At 35.9% G+C, this 17,668-nt stretch overlaps 1 protein-coding gene across 3 annotated transcripts in view; it reads left to right on the top strand.

The window, feature by feature from the left end:
- Positions 1-17,668, top strand: part of grm7 (glutamate metabotropic receptor 7) — a 223,175-nt gene that overhangs the window by 121,264 nt on the left and 84,243 nt on the right. For all 3 annotated transcript variants that reach the window (XR_014532301.1, XM_083534429.1, XM_083534430.1), the window contains exon 5: positions 11,233-11,370. Coding sequence is in view for 2 of the 3 variants with exons in the window: in XM_083534429.1 (XP_083390555.1) it covers positions 11,233-11,370 (138 nt within the window). In the remaining variant the exon portion in view is untranslated. The remainder of the gene's footprint in view (positions 1-11,232; positions 11,371-17,668) is intronic.

Here is a 17,668-nt window from a genome sequence, read left to right as displayed (position 1 = left end):
GGAATTGTAGCCTAAAGCCACTGTCGCAGACTGTCTATATTAATGACAGTCCAAATCCATCTTCTTGACTTTAGCCCTCCACAGCAACCTGATTGAACTTTGGGCTGGTCATGTAAAACCATCATCATGTTTCCTGTTGAAAAGAAGTCCATCCAGAAATAATGCAACAGGTAAAACAGGGTGGTTCATAAATAAGAGCGGAACAGGATCACTGGTTTCTCAGGATCATGTATTTGAATTTCTTTCTTCTTCTTCTTTTGGCTGCTCCCGTTACGGATCATCCGTCTCCATACTCCCCTGTCCTCTACATCTGCCTCTTTCAAACCAACTACCTCATGTCCTCCCTCTCCACATCCATAAACCGCCTCCTTGGCCTTCCTCTTTTCCTCCTTCCTGGTGGCTCCATCCTCAGCATTCTCCTACCGATATACCCCATGTCCCTCCTCTGCACATGTCCAAACCATCTCAATCTCGCCTCTCTCACCTTGTCTCCACAATGTCTTACATGCGCTGGCCCTCTAATAAACAAGTTTTTTTTTAATACTGTCCATCTTTGTCACTGCCAATAAAAATCTCAACATCTTCAGCTCTGCTACCTCCACCTCCTGTCTTTTACTTAATGCCACTATCTCTAAACCATACAACATAGCAGGTTTTACCACAGTCCTATATAATTTTCCTTTCACTCTTACAGATACTCTTTTTTTACAAATCACTCCTGCTATCACTCTTCTCCACCCTGCCTGCACTTTTTTCTTCACTTCTCTAACACACTCTCCATTACTTTGCACTGTTGACCCCAGGTACTTAAACTCATCCACCTTTACCACCTCTTCTCCCTGCAACCGCACCACTCCACTGGCCTTCCTCTCTCATTCACACACATGTAGTCTGTCTTACTCCTACTGACCTACATTTCCCTTCTTTCCAGCACATACCTTCACCTCTCAAGGCCCCTCTTAACCTGCTCCCTACTCTCACCACAAATAACAACACCATCCGCAAACATCATGGTCCAAAGAGACTCCTGTCTGACCTCGTCCATCAACCTGTCTATCACCACTGCAAAGGGGAAAGGGCTCAGAGCCGATACTTGATGCAGTCCATCCTCCACCTTAAACCAGTCTGTTGTTTCTATTGCACACTTTACTGTTGTCACATTGTCCTCATACATGTCCTGCACCACCCTCACATACTTCTCTTACACACCTGACTTCCTAATACAATACCACAACTCCTCTCTCCACCCTGTAGTTAAACTTTCTCTAAATCCACAAACACACAATGCAACTCCTTCATCATACTACTCCATCAACATTCTCAAAGCAAATATTGCATCTGTAGTGCTCTTTCTCAGCATGAAACCATGAAAAGCATGAAAAACTACTCTTTCCCATAACTTCATGGTGTGACTGGTCAACCTTATTTCTCTGTAGTTTCTGCACATCTCCCTTATTCTTAAAAATCGGTACCAGCAAACTCCTTCTCCATTCCTCAGGCATCCTCTCACCATCCAGAATCTTGTTAAACAATCTTGTTAAAAACTCCACTGCCATCTCTCCTAAACATCTCCATGCTTTTACTGTTATGTCATCTGGGTCAAACGATTTACCACTCCTCATCCTCTTAATAGCTGCTCTCACTTCCTCCTTACTTCCTGCTTCACCATCTCCACATCATCCAACCTTCTCTCTCTCTCTCTCTCTCTCTCTCTCTCTCTCTCTCTCTCTCTCTCTCTCTCTCTCTCTCTCTCTCATTTCTAGTTTCTTCATTCGTCATGTATTCACTTTAAAATATCAAGGAATGAAATGTAGCAGAGTTGAAATAAAATGAAAATGCTGTGATAAAATGCAGCTGAAAGATGTAGTTAAGCACAGTAATTAAATAAAAAAATACTTATTGTCAAACACTAAATACTATAAAGGTCTGGGGTTCAAGCCCCGGTATTGCCAAGCTGCCACTCTTGGGCCCTTGAGCAAGGCCCTTAACCCTCTATGCTCCGGGGGTCCCTTACGAGGGAAATATCAAGGTCCGTGACGTCGGAGTGACGTGGGGCCGCCTTCCCGTGGGCTCACCACCTGCAGGAGGGACCGTAAGGGACGGTGCTGTGAGGATTGGGCAGCAGTCGAAGGCGGGGGCCTGCTTAGACTGCTGCCCCCGCTACCCGAATTACGGATAAGCGGGAGAAAATGAATGAATGAATGAATAAATACTATAAACTCTATTACAATAGGCAATAATTTCATTTTTTCCCCAATGACTTAATTTGTTCTCTCAAACCACTTGAGAATATGTAACTTATGTAAATTAAAGGTCACTGTGTCATTATGGTGACTATGGTGCTTTAATTAGACAATAGATCAATATCTTAACTAGTGACTGTCAACGGACTGTCAACGAACTGCTGAAATGGTTGAGCTGTATTTAGGCTGTATGAGAATGCTCTATTTGTTGGTAAAGAATAAGCTGGAGGCAAATCATTGATTTGTTTTTAGAAAAAAAAAAGAAAAAATAAAAAAAATACCCCTTACACAGCATTGTTTGTCTGTATAACTGTATCAAAGAAAACTGAATCAAATGTCATGCCAATTCCTAATCTGCTTCTGGCCAGCTTTAAGAAAAATGATGCTTACAATTTGAATTCCTTTCCTCAGAAAAATGAGTAAATGGTTAGACTCCACTTACACTCTGGTCCTGTGGGCTAGAACGTTTGACTCAGTTTAGCCAGAGAAGGCACAGGTGTAACTACATAGCTTTTAGGAAAACATAATTGTTTCATTCTCGTACAAGGCTGGGGAACCAATGTGAAACCCATAAGGCCAAGCTCTATTTCACGCACCTCAAAAAGAAATGGATTCAACAACAAACCCACTGGTTAATAACCATTTATTGGCACCACTGTGGTTTTGACTTATGTGTCTTATATGTTTATAATTGCTTTATATTGAGCACAATATGGTTTTCAGCCTTATGATGTAGCCTTTTAGTCATCTGCTTTAATCTGGACATTAAAGTAGCAGCAGGGACTCAGTATTCCTCTGTGACCTCCAGCTGGGTTTGTTTGTTTTAGTGTGCATTATGTGTTGTCGTAGATGGCTTTTTGACAGCGAGAGCTCTGGAATTGTTGTCGCACAATTTGTACTTATAAACAACAAATAATAGGAACATGTACATGTACATGCGTACACTTTTAACTGCAAAAAAACAAAACAGTTTGTCCCCTCACAATTTTTTTTAACCAAATTCAACATCCTAATAATGAGAAGTCCAGTGTACAATAACAATAAAAGTATAAATATACTAACAATCCAGAAGAGAACCAGAATACAGTGCAGATAAATTACATATTTTGATGAATTTGTGCTAGCAAGAAATTAGCTGGATAAACTGAAGGTCTGCTGCATTAATTCTTTCAGACAGAGATGAGATGAAAGCTTAATCGTTGTGGTACCACGGTCAGAACGCAGGCAAATTGCATTAATGGATAAAAAGGTTAGAAGTTTCCCTTTTCCCTGCCACTTCTCACCAACTTCATCAAAGCTTCACAACTTTTACATATCTTAATATAGCTGGTTTTGTGCACAGGGGTATCGCATTTAATTATAAAATTGAATGCCTCTAACTTTGGTCTAAGAGATTGAGAAAGAACCACTAATGGTCCAAAAAAAAAGACAGATGTCCAAGTACTTTCACAAGGATATAGTTTTTTTTTTTTTCTCTTTGCAAGTGATATTAAATAATAATAAAAATAATAATTAATTCATTGCTGCTTTAATAATTAACCTCATATAACATTTTGCTTTGTGTTAAATGTCCTAGGTGCTATTCATTTTCTTCCATATTTTCCCACTTAGTGCCTTAAGCTCACCTCTAGCTACATAACTTCTATAATTAATTGCTTAAATATACATCTATGAAAGAAAATGATCCAGGTCAGCAATATTTGCTAGTACAACTTATTTAAAATGATATTGGAGTTCCGACTCTGGGTGAAACTTTTGGGAAGTACATAGTATTTGAATTTGAAGGTTGAGAGAAATGTATTTAATGACAGCAATAAATCCAGGTCTAGTTTTGAGGTGTTCTCCAAAGAAGTGTCTTATTTGTTTTTATGGAATCGCTTGGTGAAATTGCACAAGCAGCTCTCCCGCAGTTATTAATCATCATGTGTTTCCTAATCAGCGCTGCTCTGATGACTGCTTCAGCACGATCAATCAAAAGGTGTGATGTTCCTGTTTCCATCTGTTATGAGATTTGCTCGGCAAGAGTCAGCCGCAAGTGCGTCGAAGGAGACAGAGATCCAGAGTGATGTCTTTGCACATGACTGCTGGTCATTTTCATGGCTTGTTTGCTTTGCTTTGCGTTTTTTTTCCCTGAAGCCCTGGGCCTCATTTTACCTAGTGCAGGCTGTCACGTTGCTATTCTTTAAAAATCCTGTGCATCATTGCAGGCTTAGTCATATTATTCAAAGTGTCATCGAGTTCAGACTTTGTCACATATGGTTTTATATGTGAACTGGTATACTAGCTGATTCAATTTGCTGGATTTTGTTATATAAACTGCCACTGTGGTTTGACTCAACACAATGTACAGCTTTGAATTGTAGCTGATAGGGGTAGAATAAGCATTATAGCCTTTCAAACAGCATAATTCATGTGAAATACAATAAAAAAATAAAAAAAAAAGTTACACAAACAGATTGTGTGAGTTTCCCACTCTTAACAAGAGTGTTACTGAGGGAAAGAGACAGAAAGTTTACTGCAATGCTTTTCCTACCATTTAATGATATCTTTCATGTAATGCTTTTTGAGGGAAAAAACACATCAGGTTGGTTGGGATTTAAAATGACTTTAATTTATGGTGAACAGTCCAAACTAAGTATTACAAGTCTAACACAAGAACCCCTGTTCTGATATGATACCATACATGTGCACATTCTGAGGATTTTTTTTTTTTTCTGTTTTAAAACCACCTTAATAGCTGTATATCCTCCAACTGTAGCCAGATTTACCTCTGAACCTCAATACACTCGGATGCCATTGATAAACATTCAGATAATGAGACCTCGGGAATGACATGAAGAAATATGTATAGCCTATGAACTTGTGTGTGTCCAGTGCCATTATGGATTGACTGGCATCAGGAATAAAGACTACTGGTGATTTCAGTGGGTGAGGCTTATATAAGGGTGCGCTTTATAGTCCGGAAATTACGGTAATTGTTAGTGGCCTTGGGGAGAAAAAAAGGTCTGAAACTGTATTAAATCTAATTTAAGAATACCTGGAGACAGCCTGGGTATAGGAAGTGTGTTATTATATGGTATATCAATGATATTTGACCTATATATTAACTGACTCTTACACTGCTCTTGTGGATTTATTTTTCATGAAAAGTGCTTTCCTATGCCTCATAAGTACAGTAAATCTGAAATAATGACTTGAATTAATGGAGTGAACTGGCTTGACAGGAGTAGGCAATGTCATTGAGGTATTTACAGAATGGTAAGAGTTGATATTGAAGTTTCTGGAGTATAAAGCCACATCATTGTGACAGCAGCTCGGTTTATGAAGGATTTTACTGATCCAGATGGATGTAAATGGAAGTCAAACTTTTAGGAAACTCTAATTCCAATGTGCTTTTATTTTCCACACCTCCATTCCATTTATAAAAGATTTTAGGATACAGAGGAGCCACTTCACTCAATGACCATCTTATTATGTGGAAAAAAAATAACATCAACCACCTCTAAAAGCTATGAAAATGCATTAGGATGCTAAATTATAAATGTGGGAGTTTGCAATGATGGATCTTTTCCAAGTGACAGTACCCTTACTTTTTTCCCATAATCAGGCCTATGTAGCTAAACCCTGCTCCCATGTGCATTTCCACTGATATTAAATGGGGTCAGAATCCTATTTTAGGTACAATGTTAATATTTATAAGTGAGTGACATTGCTGAGTGGCAAGGACAATTTTTGGCTGCCATATAAGACCAAATACAGAGTTGGCTGTTAATTGCTAGGCTTCACAAATGGTTGAACAGTTGCAGCAGAGCGTGTAAACATGACAGAAAAGCAGGGTTTTTTTTTTTAAAAAAAAGAAAAAATAGTGACTTTGAACATCAAGTCACTTTTAACTACCGTATTTTTCGGACTATAAGCCGCTACTTTTTTCCCACTTTTTGAACCCCACAGCTTTTTTTATGAAGTTTTCCTGGGTTTTTCCCGGTTTCACAAACTTCAAGCCAAAAAACTGAACCCCATAACATTAGACCAATGAAATTTCCGAATGGAAACGAAAAAACGCACCTCACCTGTGTTCTGAGCTGCACGGCTTCGGGAGAAAAAAAGTTTTTTTAAACGCACGACGATGCCAAAAGATAAACTCTCGAGAGAAATAGTTGTGAAAGGAAGGAGAAAGACAGTGAACAATGACTTTCTTGGTCGGCTACTGTTTAGATACAAGCCGTTGTAACGCGTTGAGTCTGGGTGAAGGGAGGAGCTCGCTAACTCCAGTTACAACAGAAATCATATAAGCACAGACAGGTTTCCAAAACTCGTGCTTTTTTATTTTTCTTGGCAACAGCGTTACGGTTTAGTCAAAGAAACTTAGAAATGAGCATCAGAAAATAATAAGGACATATTCCTCGGTCTCCACACATGCAGTAATAGCGGAAAAATGCAGTGCCAGGCTATTCCCAAAATACCGCTCTGCTCTTAAAGGAAGCGCAAGATATTTCACCCATTACACCGTGTGTAACATGTCTTTTGTTAAAGCCTGTGTAAAGGTCATTAGTTTCAGGGTAGACTGAAATAGACTTATAGACAGGTGCGGCTTATTTATGTTCAAAATAAAAATATTTGTAAAATTCAGTTGGTGCGGCTTATATATGGGTGCGCTTTATAGTCCGGAAATTACGGTAATTGTGTAAATATCATAAAACACGCTTATATGAGTACTGCTAATGCAATGCAATGTAGTAATGAAACATTAAATCACTGCTAATGTAATGTAGTAAGAAAACAATCCCTAGCTAACTAGCTAACTCATTCAGATGCTGTTGATATTTGCTTGCTAGCATCAGTGGTAAGCTAGCTAGCAAGTTTTTGTAAGATAACTGTAACAGATGGACATTCAAATGTACACATTTTGATTTTAATTCATGTACAGCTGATATATATTTTACAATAATTAAGTTAAATTGAATTTGATTTAAATATTGTAAAAAAAAAAATAATGTTACAGTAAACTATATACTAAAGTACTGTAAGAACGTCTTCCCCTGATATTTCCACCCCTGCTCAGAAGTAAGGATAGAGCTTCCATATGTGTCTATCTGAGCTGTAAGCTAAACGTTTAATCCTGTAATTACGGTGCATGAATGAATCTAATGAGTCCACAGGATTGAAACCTTGCTTCTGCCTGTTAATAGACAGATGCTGAGAAAAGCATTTCTTTTAAACCCAGCAAATTTCGTCAAGCTGTCTTTCACTTGACAAAGATGCCAGAGTTAAACTTTCACACAGATAATCATCACTCTAACCAGAAGTAGGTGTAACTAGAGTTAGACATCTCTTGGTTAAATGAATCCGCAAGTTTATGGCTTATTAGTCAATGGCCAAAATGGTGTCTAAAGGTCAAAGTAATATTAATACACATATATTCACAGTTCTGTACTGACATGAGATGAATGATAATAACTTTTTTCCTTTTTTATCTAAGGAGTTGTAGCGTCTGCATAGGATCATTTGTTGATTAGTTGGATCTCATGTCCCAAACACTCCTTTTAACCCTTAACATCAGAGTCTAAACCCAGCCCAGTTTAATTGCATTTTGTGATATTGTCACAAAATGTAATCTATTGATTCGTGTTCATAGACACGGATTTCACTCTTTTTTTCGTGTCACTGAGGACGACTTTCTATGTAGTGTATTTCAGTAGGTATTTTTGGTGCCTCCGCCAAAGTTTTCCTTTTGACACTGGATACCAAAGGTGGCACGTTTCTTGTTTCTTATTGATTTTTTAATCTTCAAGCGCTATTCAGAATCACAATCAGGTATATTGGCCAAGTGTGTTGACACACAAGGAATTTGGTTCCAGCTGTTAGTGACTCTCAAAGTACAGACATAAATAAAACCTATACAACACATTAAGTAAAAGTATACATTCATCTTATTACTCAACATTTAAGCAGGAGATTTAATCCTTGTTTTCATTGCTTTATATTAAATAAGTTAATTGTTATTATAACCATTGTCAGTGGTTCCTTCCAGTCAAAATACAGTAAATATATTCTCTCGTTTATTTATTATACATTTATTATAGTATAACCCTTAACCTTACACTAACTAAATAAAATGGGGGAAAAAGATTACCTTTGGTATTTCTGTCTGCATCACCAATGATCCTGATGCTGAGTGACACTTTAATGTCCAAGAACACAAATCAATAGATTGAAGTTTGTGACTATATTACGAAACGCCATGAGACTGTTTTGCTAAACTTCAAAAGCTTGCATGAAACAATGCAATCATTTCAATCCAAACACAATTGGAAAAAATACTATCTTACAATTTTAAACATCACTGCCACAATGCCTGTCTTTCTGCAATATTGCTCATTATTTTGGGAAGGTTATTATTATTATTATTATTATTATTATTATTATTATTATTATTATTATTATTATTATTAAAACAACAAAAACAAATGTTTTTTAAATACTTGATATACTGCCCTAGTGTCATATTCATTTGCCCACATCAGCATTCTCAAAATGACTTGCAGGTCTGGTAAATCAAATTGCAGATTTAAATTCTATCTATCTGGTAGCCCTGACCTGTGTGTATAGAGCCTGTGTGTGTTAGGCTCTATTACATATTCATTGAAGCAAACAGGCAAAATGGACAAAACAGTCTATTTCAATCATGTGAACGAATCAAATGGCTAAAATTTGTAAATTAGCTTGCAGGATTATTTTGGATTTCTTTTTTTTTTTTTCTTATTTTCTTTGGTTGTTTGCTCATTTCTAATGAACATCAGAAGTATAGCCTAAGTCCATGATCTTTCCGTTTTTCTTTTCTTTCTTTCTTTCTCTCTTTCTCTTTCTTTCTTTCTTTCTTTCTTTCTTTCTTTCTTTCTTTCTTTCTTTCTTTCTTTCTTTCTTTCTTTCTTTCTGTACCTGCCTATTAAACTTTTAAGAACCCCTGGCCTGCGCAAACATACAAAAATACATTATTTCACAAGTATGCATATTCTTCCAAGATGCATCACTGCTGCTCAATTTTTCCTAAAATACATCAAATACATCTATCTGCGTTTTGATACTTGACCATAGAATACACACAATGAGGGTTAAACGAGAAAATGTCATTTTAATGAGTCAAAAGTGGACTGCCCTGTTAATACCTAACTAAACATTTCCATTTACAGTGCATCTTAATGACTGGATTGTTTTTGTAAGTGAATATTTGCCCTGCGTGGGTGAAGCCTAGGCATCTCAGTGATACAGGTCGCACTGTTGCTAGGGAAAGCATGTTTGATGTCCTCAGCAGAAGCTGCTAGGGGCACGTTGTGTGGGTGTGCAGATACGTCAAGCGCTGGTATTGTGCAGCTTCGAGTCTGAAGCGCAGGGTCAGGCTCACACTCTTTTCCTCACTAAAGCTGGAAACCAGCCCTGGGCACTGCTGTTGCAGCAGTGTTGCTGATAATCCGAACCAGCTTTGAATTCCCCCACATTTATTTTCCAAAACTGAAGCAACCTGGGCTCAAGGTTGCTGCCTTTGCAATATCTGTGCTAGATGCAAAAAAAAAAAAAAAAAGAAAAAAATGTGGTACAGGTCTGATAGACAATAAAGTGATGCAACCGATGAGAGACGAGATTCAGCCCCTTGATGATGTAATAATACTGCAGCACTATCTGTCACGCAAGTGCGGTCACAGAGTTAGAAGCCTTAAACTTTTGCTAATGGGTTTAATTGTCATGCAAATGAGTAAGCAATCGTATAAATTTAAAAGCATGCAAAGCACAGTAAGCAATCAGGAGAATGTTTTAGCAAACCTGAGCAGAAGCATAATGAGGATTAGCAATCTGCTTGTCATGGCAGATATATATATATATATATATATATATATATATATATATATATATATATATATATATATATATATATATTTTTTTTTTTTTTTATGTGGAAGTTTTATACTGCATGAGAGGTTGTGGAAAGTTCACACATTGAATCATAACAGTCAGAATATAATATAGAATTTACAGTGGGAGCGATTATGCTAAATAAATTGGTACCATTTCTTAAAGCAATGAATTTACAGTTAGAACGGTTAATGGCATGGTTAATATTATCGGTTAACTTTTCAGTATTATTGAAAATGAAGGAGAAGAACAAATCTCCTTTTCTTTTTTACTTCTTTTTATTTCTTCTTTTTTTTCTATTTAGTTTTTTTAATTTGTGGAAAACTTGTAGTCCAAATATTAAATAGGAGTCAATGAGGTACTAATGAGGGTGAAGGCACTAAAGCTTCTATAATGGATGACTCATGGAAGATAATTCCAAAAGTGCTGGTCAAGTCAACCTTTATATAAACTACAACCAATTTCAAGTGTTTAAGAACACAAAAGAGTGTTATGCCCTTTTCCATTAATCAATAAACCCATTTGACATATAATAAAACATGTCTTTAGGGAATACAATGTATTTAAAATCACCTCATGTGAAGGTGTAGAAGCGCCATGTATCTAACATCCAGTATCTCTGTGATGTCATTATGGATAAGTGGAAGAGGATCCCAGCAACAACCTGTGCAGCTCTGGTAAATTCCATGCACAGGAGGATTAAGGCAGTGCTGGATAACAATGGTGCTCACACAAAATATTGACCCTTTGAACATTGTTTTCACATGTTCACTTGGGTGTACTCACTTTTGTTGCTAGTTATTTTGGCAATAATGGCTGTATGTTGAGTTATTTTCAGAGGACAGTAAATCTATACTGCTACACAAGCTGCACATTGACTACTCTAAAATGTATTCAAGTTTAATTTCTATAGTATTGTTCTTTGGGAAGATCTACTAAAATGGTTACTTACTTTTGTGAGATACTGTATATCTATTTATTTGAATGTATTTTATCTTTACTTCACAAACATATTTTTTTTAGATGTAATATCATTGGACCACAAAAAATCATGGGATTTTGTGTTTGCATTGTATTTCAGGGTTTGATATCTACTTTACCTCCCGTACGCTGGAAAACAACAGGAGAAACGTGTGGTTTGCAGAGTACTGGGAGGAGAACTTTAACTGCAAGCTCATGAGCTCCTCCAAGAAAGAAGACACCAGTAGAAAGTGCACAGGTACAGTACTTATTGCACATTCTTTATTTAGTAGGACTAGGGTGCCACTGGTTGTGTCAATGTCGATGCTCAAAATCATTGATAGTCATAGCATTGCAAAACCAACACTCTACTGAGTTCTGAATTTTTTAGGTTGTATAAATATATACACTACAAAAGGAGGCACTTGCTGTTTTTTTTTCCAACTTTGTCAGAGATTGAAGAAGGGAAACTAGAGAACCCGAGGAAATCTGTTAAACCAGATTATGCTACAACACATCTGTGAAAAAAAAATAATAATTGCGTTTTTGTATAAACAATGTTTTTCTTTTGTTTTGTATAAAAAAATAAAATAAAAAAAAGACACCAATACATCATACGAAACTAGCAACCTGGTACAACAATGTGAAGATCCACCCCATGATTCACATCATTTCATGCCTGCCTGTCAACCCTGATAATTGCGCAAGAAGATAAAGTGCAAGGCCCTTGAATGCTTCCCGCTTTCTTGTCTCCCCATCAAAAAAGCATCAAAACTGTGCAAGGCCTCTTGCTTTTATCCTGCTAGAGATGCATATTTGAATACAAAGCAGTTCCATCTTTGAAATAAAGCCCTCAATTACATAATGAGTTCTGCTCAGCCCATTGCTGCTATTTCAGGCTGACTGACTTGTGTGGAAAAACCCGGGCGTAGGACGAGTCTGACAGCACGTTACGCAGAGAGAATCTCAAGTGAAACTCAAGATTATTCATCAGAGGACTTGACAGAATATAAACATGTGAACAGAAAGAAAGCTATTTGTAATGTGCACCTGGGTTGAAAGTTTTGGTTCAATGCTAACAAATTGCTTTCCAAAAATATTTCGGAATAATATTACACATTTATGACATCATGGTGGTAGTGTCGCTGCCTCACAGCTCCAGGGATCCCTTGTTCACTCTTAGTCTCAGGGTACCACCAGTGGGGATTTTCCCATTTTCCAAGTGTGTGCAAGTGGTTCTTTTCGGTTTCTCTGGTCACTTCTCATCAAATAAAACCAGACTAATAGGTGGATTAGCTTCTCTTTTTAGCCGCTCAGCATTTACATTAACAGTATATTTATTGCTTTTAGTAGGTCCTTTATTCAGAGCGACTTACAAAATGTATGAACGTGGAAGAGGTAGCTCAGTGATTTTGATGTTGGACTTCATTTTGGGAAGTCAGGTGTTCAAATCTCAGCACTGCCAAGCTGCCACTGCTGGGATCCTTAATCCTCAACCCTCAACTGTCCTTAACCCTCAGCTGTATAAATCATTTTATCATGGCAGGATCTACATCTGGATGTTTGCCAAATGCTGTAAAAGTGATGGCTGACTTTTCATTCAGTATATATTCCTGTATAACTTTTCATTCAGGATGTATTCCTGTCTTCTGCCCGGTGTTTTTGGGGTAAACTCTAGATCCACCACGATCCTGGAAAATATAAATTGCATACAAAAGGATAAATTGCAAGTATATTGTTTGTATTTTATTATTTAAACTTGAATTTAATATAAAGTTGAAAAAACAATGATGATTGCTAACTGCGACTCAAAAGAAACCAGAATCTCCATTAACAAGTTTAGTTCTACAGTAAAACCCTATTGTACAAGCAACTAATAGTACGAGCAAACGGAGATACCAAAATTTTACCCTACTTTGCGAGCAAATTTCGAAGGTGCGGGTAAACCACGCTGCCAGTTCCCCGTTTTCGGCCAAGGGTAGCATCAGTCGCTTAGTTCATCTCGTGTCACTCGGTCGCTCTCATTGTTCAGTGCAGCAAAAACGTAACGTTTTTTGGTTATATTTTTAGTTCACTAGAAATCTTGAAAAATGTCTCCAGAATAAATCAGTGTTGGTGCTGCGAAAAACAAAAGTAAATAGAATTACCATTAAAACCAAGAAGGTTACGAGCGTGGTGCACGTCTCACACTCGCAATCAACCACTACCACATGAGTAAGTGTACAATTATGTTTACATTACGGTAATTTGCGCTGTATTTGTTTGTTAAAATAGGATACAAATACTTTTTATGTGCAGAAATTAGAATGAGATCTCGGAACGGATTAAATCGCTTTTACATTCATTCTTATGGGGAAAATTTGTTCGAACGTACGAGAAAATGGACCTACGAGCAATTTTACAAATTACGAATTATGCTCGTCCAACAGGGTTTTACTGTATTACCAGTATTGTGAATAATGATATCAAGCTTAGCAAGTGTGCCTTTTCATTTAGGTCTGTTTTGGTTGTTTTAGTTGACTAGCTTTAGAAATCAATGGCTAAAATAATATTAAAATAAATTGTTGTATTCTTATAGCAAAAATAAATCATGATTTAGCATGATCTCAGGCTAGCATTACAATGTTTATAAATATATATGTATATACACATATGTAACCTAGAGAGGATTCTTTTGGTCAAAGTAAACTTTCATACATAAAAGTGTGTAAGTATCCACACTTTTATAAGGCACTGCATATACTAATTATTGTAATGATTGTAATTATTATTATTATTATTATTATTATTATTATTATTATTATTATTATTATTATTATTATTATTATTATTATTATTATTAATACTAGTATTAGTAGTAGTAGTAGTGGTAAGTAGATATGTAATAGTTTTCATACTTTTTTGGTATAGCTGATTTAATTTCACAAGAAGTGTTGCTTTATATAATGTGAGAAAAATATTTGAAAGAAAAACACAGATTTGGAAAAACAAAGGAAGATTTTCTTAGTAAATCTTACAACTGCTCTTCTCTACCATGCCTCATTACCCTAATTTTATATATAAAAAAGTTCATTCAAATCCGTTGCCACATCTTTAGTGCAGCACGTTATTACTAAAACCTAAAAAACCTTTTGGAACCTTGAGTTCTTTTGCACTGCTAATACCGCATTACAATGCATTTAGCACTGCACTGTGATTACTAGCAGAGTCTCTTGAGGTCAGTAAGATTGATTTCGGGATTGGAAGAGGAAGTGGCCTGCTGTGCAACAGCTGGCAATGCCATCAGCACCTCTGCTTTGTAGATCTGCCCAGAGACCCTGTCAGTGCGAGGGCCAATTTCCACACATCAAGGGATCAAATGTGCGACAAGAGGGACAGCACATGCTGCTGTCGTGAGGATAACACAGTGTTCTAAGAAGCATGAGCTACCCTTGCAGTGCAACAGTGGGCATAAATAGAGAAACTTTTAAAGTAATACTACACCCAAAAACTTCCACTCTGTCGTTAATCATAAATAAATAGTTGGAATTGGCTGACTGGTATTGAACATTGATTTTTGTCCATCATGCAACTCCATCTAGGCCTGGAGAAACAATACAGCATCCTTAGAAGCTGAAAAATTGACAAAATGTATATTATTTGGCAAAATATTAAGTATAAAAGATCATCATCTTAAATATTGTTTCATACGTTACAAATTATGTTAGTGTAGAGACTTAATTTAAAGTATATTTAGTATGATCATATATGGGAAAATTGTGTGTGTGTGTGTGTGTGTTTATATATATATATATATATATATATATATATATATATATTCTCTGGTATCACCTCATTAACCTTCCATGTGGAAACATAGCAAAAAGGCCGTGTGGTGTCTTGATGATTTACGTAATTCAAACACCATATTTGCTTTAAAAAGATTTACAAGAATATTTATATACTACTATATATAATTTTTTATATATAATATACAATACTTTATGCTCTATTTTAAGTATGGTTTCAATAATAATAATAAAAAAAACATACATTTGCATGAAGCATCCATATTTGATGTATATAATATATATATTTATTATTATTATTTTTTTTACTATGTATCCAAACCCATGTGTTCTATTTCAATTCTTCAATAAACAATTACCAAATTTCTATGTACATTTAACAGACAATTAACTTTTCTACAGCTTTCGAAGTGTAGTTTCAAAATTAAGTTTAATATAAGTTTGAAACTATTCAATGTTTAAGAATCCAATATGGCTCATGGTGGAAAGTCTGTGGAATTCCAGATCTTTGTTTTGTTCTCGCTGGATGTGTTCCAGCGCTTCGATGGGTACACGCTTGGCTTGTTTGCTGCTCCTCCCCACTAATAAGAGGTAACGAGATTGTTAGGGAGAATTTGCATGGACTGATCTTTCCAGACTTCTTGTGTCTTCCTCCTGCTCCCGTGCTGCAGGTTGCTGTCCCCATACGCCTTTATGTAATTATGATCCTAATGAAAAGAAATCAGAATTCAGAGCCTTCCAAAATACCAATCTGGGTTATCCCACAACAGACACAAATGTGAACGTGTCCCAAAGTTGAGGTATAAGTAAAAATAAAGAAAGAATAGGCAGAAAAAGGCAGGATCCTATAGAAGATTTTTTTTTTTTGCAATTTATTGATTTGCTGATTGAAATTATGCATCTAATCACCAATGCAAGGAAAACAAACTGCACAGAAACTGAAGAAGCTATAACTTGATCATCAACATAAGAATCATATGGGAATGGAAGACAAACATGAGACAAATAGTGCTATGAAATGTGAGGCTATATATATATAAGTGCTAATTACCAGTGAATGTGAAACAGGTGCACAGTCACATGACATGGTGAGGTATAGATGCTGATGTGAGAATAGTCCTGTGGTTCATGGCAGAATCTTGGCAGTAGGAATATGTTATGATGCATGTCAATTGTATTTATACAGTATGCAATTGCCCAATCTGATTTATCAGGAAACACTTTATTTTTTAAATGCTCTACTAATCATTGTTGATTATAGATTACTCAGAATTTATTGAAAATTTGAGAGCATTTGCAGAAAGGTGTAACTGGAATCGGCGATATTTCAGAAACTAACATTGATTTGAATAAAAATTTACAACATATGAAAAAATTGTTTTATTATTACTTGTTGTAATATCATTGACTATTGTTTTTGCACTTTTTTTTATTTTATTACATCAACATCCCAGAGAGAGATGTACTGTACATGAATGTAATAGAAATGTGTTCTGAGGAAGGCATTATGTAAAGCAATCTGACGCACCTAAAATTATTTTATGGGAACTGAAAAACAAAACAAATTTCTATGCATTTTTATTTTATTGATTAGATTATGTAAATGAACTCAATCAAAATGTGTGTGAATGCAGTTAATGCAGTTAGCAGGAGGTAAAAAGCCACAAAAGAGCTAAGTGTTAAAATAGAGAACATGGTTGCTTTGTTTGCTTCAGGATTCAGTTGACGCTGTAGCTTGCTTTCTCATCATATATATATATATAATCTCCCCATTATTGTGACGTTCAGATATGATTCAGTCATATGTTCACTATGTACACTAGCTGGTCTACGGTCCTATTTAAAGTACTCAAAATGGCAGAAATGCATGTGGTTAAGCCCAAATAAAATTTGTAGGACATCCAAGAACACTTAAATTTTTTAATCAGTTTGGATTTTTTACAGTGACTGATGAGGACATTAGAAGTTGGAAATTGAGTCATCAGTGTCCCAATGTGTACTAAACCAGGGTCCTTACTAGTGCCTGAAAATGTGCACACATTCTTTAGGTTCATGACTTTTTGGAACTTTTTGAAACTCACTTATACCTTTATATTATTTGACAATTTCCAAAAGAACAATATTTACTCAGGCTACAAGAATGTTCAATGATTTGTAGTGGTCTTGATAAAGATATAGTGGCTTTAAAAAGGCTACACAGCCCTTGTGAAACCATTATAAATCATGTCCGATTTTTTTCTGCCTTTAATGTGATACAGGAAAAACAAATGGTGAAAAAACTAATAAAAATGTATTTTGGGGAAAATAGAAAAAACATCTATTAACCTGGGTGCGTAAGCATATTTTTCTTGTGTGCTTTTATCAGTTGTGTTCTCCTCTTGGTAAAGTCACTATGGCGCACTATTTTTTCTTCATGTTTTGTGAAATTCTCATGATCGATACATTTTGCCGACGAGACCCTGTACCTGTTTTATAATGAAACTGAGAATGTGTTAAGAAAATCCTGCAGAAACAGTGGAATTTTGGTTAGAGTTATTTAGAAATTTAGAAATTTAGAAACTTTAATAACAAAAATAATAGTTATTATTATTGTTAATATTATTATCATTATAATTAATGCATTTAAACATTCTTATTATTCATCTTTTTTGTCAGTGATGTGTAATCAAAATAGTCAATAGTCAACCCCAGGGAATGTACACTCCGGTATATGGACAAAAGTACTGGGACATCCAAGTTTCCCAGCCATATGCATTCTTTCCCAAACTG

Source organism: Silurus aristotelis (genome assembly GCF_946808225.1).
Source record: "Silurus aristotelis genome assembly, chromosome: 28".
NCBI lineage: Eukaryota > Metazoa > Chordata > Actinopteri > Siluriformes > Siluridae > Silurus > Silurus aristotelis.
Note: the sequence above shows the minus strand (reverse complement) of the source record. Positions and strands in the feature narration are given on the sequence as shown.